Here is a 6,000-nt window from a genome sequence, read left to right as displayed (position 1 = left end):
CTCGTTGCTCATAGCAAATCCCACCTTGGAGTTTACAAAGACTTATGGGTAGAAAAGCCACACAAAGTAATTTACTACACTGCATGAGGATTTTTCTTTTCTTTTTGTTGAGGTGTAATCCACACTTAAGGCTATAGTCTTTGATCTTCATCAGTAAGTGCTTCAAGTCTTCTTTGCTTTCAGTAAGCAGAGTTGTGTCATCTGCATGTCACAAATGGTTAATGACTCTTCCTCCAATCCTGATTACACATTCGTCTTCGTATACTTTAGCTTCTAAGATTATTTGCTCAAAATACACATTGAATAAGTATGGTGAAAGAGTACAACCCTGATGCACCCCCTTCCTAATTTTATACTGTGCCGTATCCCTTTGTTTTGTTTGAACAACCACCCCTTGGTCTGTGTACAGGTTCTTCACGAGCACAATTAAATGTTCTGGAATTCCCATTCTTCTCAATGTTATCCATAATTCATTGTGATCCACACAGCTGAATGCCTTTGCACAATCAATACAACACCAATAAATATCTTTCTGGTATTCTCTGCTTTCAGCCAAGATCCATCTGATATCAGCAATGATATCCCTCATTTCACATCCTCTTCTGAATCTGGCTTGAATTTCTGGCAGTTTTCTATCAATGTACTACTACAACTGTTTTTTAATTATTGGCCTTATCAAAATGTGGGTAAATGTGAAATTCTAAGTTTGCATAATCAAGATGAAACCCTTTCCCAAGTGAAAATAGTTTTATTAACTCATCAGCATCACCCTTCCAAAGCCTGGATATCTCTCAAGTATCATCTTTAAAAATTTACTTACATGTTTTTGAAGTAATTTCTGTATAAACAGTTCTGAAGACACAGGGTAGCTTGAAAGGAGGGAATATGGTTCACATTATCCAAAGATATGGTTAATATTTTGGTATATTTTCTTCTTGGCTCTCTTCTACTCTTCCTAATCCTTCTCAGTTTTAATTTTTATTATCGTATACTTTCTAATATATTTCTTTCTCTTATTTTTCTATCCAAAGTGTATCTTTATATATTCATCACCAATAATCTTTTTTTAAAATTTTTGTTCAGACTTAAAAAGATGGTTTTACACAGTACCTTGTGTGGTCTACAGTGAGAGAGCCTGTTGAGGCAGCTGTTGGTCGGCAGACCTAACTTTCAACCGAATACTGTTTTACTTGATGATTTCCTTCAGTGGCAGAGTAGTTAGTAATCAAATGTCAATCAAGAGTAAATAAAGGGATTTTTTTTCTGGGGTATTATAAATGACTTTTGTTTCTGCTTTTGTTGTCAATGAAATGTGCACTGAGTAGTCTCTTCTTAGAAGCAAAACTCCTGGGAAAAATCCTGGCCTTTTTGTTTCCATCATCTTCCCTCTCAGCTACTCAGTGTTTCCTACAAATAGTGCTCTTAAAGTGGTACTGGTGGACTGGCTGTATATTAAGGTTCCAAATTCTGTTGTATCTCTTGCCAATTCAATGTTTGTTAAAGCCATACTGAATTCTAAAAGGCATATTAAATAGCCAATATTATTTCTCTAAAGTTTTATTTTCTGCAAATAATGTCATATTAGATCAAAATATACTTGATGTGTTTAGTAAAAAAAGTTGCCACATTCCTACTTCAGTTTGTCTTTGTGAAGAGGTGAACAACAAACACACACTGCCATCAAGTAGGATCTGACTCATAGTGACCTCTCCTTGGCTTTCCAAGGCAGTATCTCTACAGAAGTAGATTGCCCAGTCTTCTTTCTGAGAAGTGGCTGGAGGGTTTAAACCGCCAGCCTTCTGGTTAGCAGTCAAATGCCTTAGGCACTACTCTACCAGAGCTCCCATGAAGAGGTGAAAGAATACATAACTTCTATGTCCTGACACTTTGAAGATATCAATGGCAATATATATGCATGATGTTTTATAGTTATATCAGAAAATAACTTTTTTTTTGTTACTAGAGGTTAAATAGAATGTACTTGTCTTAGTTACCTAAGGGTGCTGTTACAGAAATACTACAAGGGGGTGGCTTTAACAAACAGAAATTTATTCTCTCACAGTTTAGGAGACTCAAAGTCCAAATTCAGAAGGAAGGCTTTCTCTCTCTGTCAGCTCTGAGGGAAGGTCCTTGTTCCTCCGTGATCCTCATGTGACTTGGCATCTACCTTCCCTCATCTGTGCCTGCTTTTCTCTGCATAATCTGTCCTTTTCCATCTCAAAAGAGATTGATGAAAACACACCCTACACTAACACTGTCTACTTATCATCACAAAGAAAACCTATTCCCTATGTAATTATAACCACAGGTATAGGGGTTAGGATTTATAACACATATTTTTGGGGGTTACAATTCAATCCATAACGATACCTTTCTTTAAGGTCATTGAGGATCAGAAACTATCCTCAGGGTATTATTAAAGCTGGTGTATCAAGGTGATTTGAGTATATTGAGGCAGTAAACATACAGAAGTGATGGTTCAGTGGTAGAATTCTCACCTTCCATGCAAGACACCAGGAGCTCTGGTGGCGTAGTGCCTAAGGCACTTGACTGCTAACCAGAAGTCTGGCGGTTCAAACCCACCAGCCACTCCTCAGAAGGAAGATGGGACAATCTACTTCCGTAGTGATACTGCCTCGGAAACCCAAGGAGGGATCTCTATGACTCTATGAGTTGGGTCTGACTCAACGGCACATCACAAGAACAACAACATGCTGGAGACCTGGGTTCAGTTCCTGGCCAGTGTCCACCTGTCTGCCAGTGGAGGCTTCAGTGTTGCTGTGATGCTGAATAGGTTTAGTAGAGTTTATGGATTAAGACAGATGAGGCTCTGGTGGTGTACTGCCTAAAGCACTTGACTGCTCACCAGAAGCCTGGCATTTCAAACCCACCAGCCACTCCTCAGAAGGAAGATGGGGCAATCTACTTCCATAGTGATACTGCCTCAGAAACCTAAGGAGGGGTCCCTATGAATTGAGTCCGACTCGATGGCAGTGGGGAGGCTAAAGAAAGGCCTGGCAATCTATTTGTGAAAATTAGCTGGTGAAAACTCTATAGAAGAGATAACAACACAGCACACACTAAAAAGTAGCCAAGATGTGATAAACACAGTTTAGTTTTTATGTGTAATATTGATATAATCCCTGTTGTTGTACGCTGCCAACTCAATCCCGACTCAGCCCTATAGGACAGAGTAGAGCTGCCCCATAGGGTTTCCAAGGCTATAATCTTTACGAGAGCAGACTGCCACATCTTTCTTCCATGAAGGAGCTGATCGGTTTAGACCACTGGCCTTGCAGTTGGCAGCTGAGTGCTTCAACCACTGTACCATCAGAACTTTTATATAATCCCTACCTCCTGAATAACATATCACTACTCTAAAAACAGTCCAAAACCCCACTGCTACCTAGTTTATTCTGACTTATAGCGACCCTATAAGAGAGAGTAGAACTGCCCCATAGTGTTTCCGAGGCTGTAAATCTTTATGGACCAAACTGCCACATCTTTCTCCCATGGAGTGGCTGTGGCTTCTACATGTTGGCCTTTTGGTTAGCAGCTTTGTGCTTTAACCACTGTGCCACCAGGGATCCTCTAAAACCACTCACTTTTTAAAAATTTATTTTTTATGATAAGATAATAAAGACTTGTGTTTTCTTTGTGAGGCTTTTTGGAACTTAATAAAAACAAAAACAGTGTATCTAGGGTGTGATTCTAACAATACACAGCTAGGATTTATAGCCATATCTTTTTTTTCTTTTTTAACTTTTATTATGGTGAAAATATACACAACAAGACATTGGCCAGCCTAACAACTACCCCATTTACAGCTCAGGGACATTGATGACATTTTTTATATTGTGCCACCATTATTGCTATCCTTTTCCAAAATGTCCCACCACCATTAGCATAAGCAGATTTAGAACCATATCTTTTACTTATTATTCATGTTACTCAGTATCATAAACTTAGTAACTTGCCCTTCACATATAAACACTTAAAACTTTAAACTTCAAAAATAATGCGTATCATTTCCTTTTTTTTTTTTTTGCTGCTAATGAAAACGTATTCTTGCTTTTTTATACATAAAATTGGCATACTGTTCAAAGTAGCCCTCTCTCACACATGCATGTCATTGAGAAAGTCAAGCTTGAAACCTAAGGTGGGATACAGTTGTGGTGAGGGAACGCATATGCTGAGTAGGTGATTTATCTCCTTCCTATGCATGTGTACCTATATGAATATACAGCCTTTAATGACATCTCTTTCAGATTCATTCCTGAATCACCCCGTTGGTTATACTCCCAGGGTCGACTGAGTGAGGCCGAAGAGGCACTATACCTCATTGCCAAGAGGAACCGCAAGCTCAAGTGCACCTTTTCATTAACACACCCAGCCAACAGGAGCTCCAAGGAGACTGGAAGTTTTCTGGACCTGTTCCGTTATCGAATCCTCTTGGGACACACTCTGATCCTGATGTTCATCTGGTAAATATATATAAGGGGCATTTTGTTGATCTTCAGCAACTCAGGTTGCTGAAGGTCTATTGATAATCAGTTCCTTCTTCTGAGTTATGGAAAATGTTTCCTCTTTTGTATCATGAGGTAGTTATACCAGAGACAATGCCCTTTCCCCTTAGTACCTAGTGTTGTGCCAGAGATGATAGTCACTAATGGGCAGGTTTACTGAACTTGAGTCAGCAGACATCAGAAATACATCCTTGCGCATGAGATATTTGATGTATATATTTAAGCAAAAGAAAAGAAAAGGAAGGGAGCATACCAGAAACAGAAGAGTCTTTAGACAGGATTTTAAAGATACCTACTTGGTTTGGCACTAAGCAGTTGGGTAGTACATTCTAATCCTGTGCTCTGCACAACATTTTATGTAGCACTCCCACTGCACCATCAGAACTTTAATATAATCCCTACCTCCTGAATAACATATCACTATTCTAAAACAGTCCAAAACCTCACTGCTCACTAACTCACAGAGGTGGGCTATATGTTATCCTTTGTGCAGATGGAGTCCTGGGAGTTTGAAATGATGGACCCAAAGCCACATAAGCAAATCAGTGAACCAACCAACTGATGAGCACTTTTAGAACCTGATTTTCTAGTTGTTTAGCTTATTCCAACCTGCCTCTCACAGTGTTCTCAGCATTGATACAAGTTGCATTGAATAGTTCAAGTTGGTTCTGTTTAACAAAGGAAATTGTAGAAAGAGGGGAAATGGATGGGCAAGATACATAATTTGTGGATTGCTCATATGTTTTAATACTGTACATTCTGCTAAAGTGCAGACATCCCTACTGGCCCAAAGGACTGTTAGGTTGTGGTTTATATGTATTTGCCATAATGGCTAATGGAAATAAATATATATTATCATGTGGGAATAGGGAAAGCGATTTTATGTATAAAGATAGTAAATTGAGAATCAAACCTACAGAAATATTTTCCTTTATCATGATTCTTTTTTCTTACCCAAGCACTGCCTGCCATCTGTATGGTCAGGAGCCATGTCACACGACCTCTGCTTTCCTCACAGAACCAGCATTGGGCTGGAATATTACAGATGCATACTAAATATTGAATGAAGGACACAAGCTTAGAAGCATGAAGATTAAAAGAGCTGATGAAAGCCAAACCTAGTAACACAGCATAGGACTTACTAATTTGAGGTTCTATCTATTCAAAAACTAATACTCATAAAGTATATTCAGGTCCTTAAACCAAAACCAAACTTGCTGCTATCAAGTCCATTCTGACAGCAACCCTACAGGACAGAGTTAACTGCCTCCATAGGGTTTCCAGGGCTGTAAACTTAATGGAAGCAAGCTACCACATCTTTCTCCCACGGAGCAGCTGGTAGATTCAAACTGCTGGACCTTTTGGTTAGCAACCTAATGCCTTGACCATTGGCCACTACCGCTCCTCATTCAAGTACTTGTTGTTGTTGTTGTTATGTGCCGTCGAGTCGGCCCCGACTCATAGCGACCCCTCC

General features: G+C 39.3%; 1 protein-coding gene across 1 annotated transcript in view; it reads left to right on the top strand.

Annotated features, from left to right (window-relative positions):
* SLC22A15 (solute carrier family 22 member 15) overlaps window positions 1-6,000 on the top strand; it is a 95,616-nt gene that overhangs the window by 70,395 nt on the left and 19,221 nt on the right. Inside the window, exon 6 of the mRNA XM_007948717.2 lies at window positions 4,269-4,484. Coding sequence (XP_007946908.1) covers window positions 4,269-4,484 — 216 coding nt within the window. The remainder of the gene's footprint in view (window positions 1-4,268; window positions 4,485-6,000) is intronic.

Source organism: Orycteropus afer, unplaced genomic scaffold (genome assembly GCF_000298275.1).
Source record: "Orycteropus afer afer isolate SDZICR_OR568_19922 unplaced genomic scaffold, OryAfe1.0 scaffold00010, whole genome shotgun sequence".
In the NCBI taxonomy this organism is placed as follows: domain Eukaryota; kingdom Metazoa; phylum Chordata; class Mammalia; order Tubulidentata; family Orycteropodidae; genus Orycteropus; species Orycteropus afer.
The sequence above is the reverse complement of the archived record's forward strand: the minus strand, read 5'-3'. Positions and strand labels throughout refer to the sequence as shown.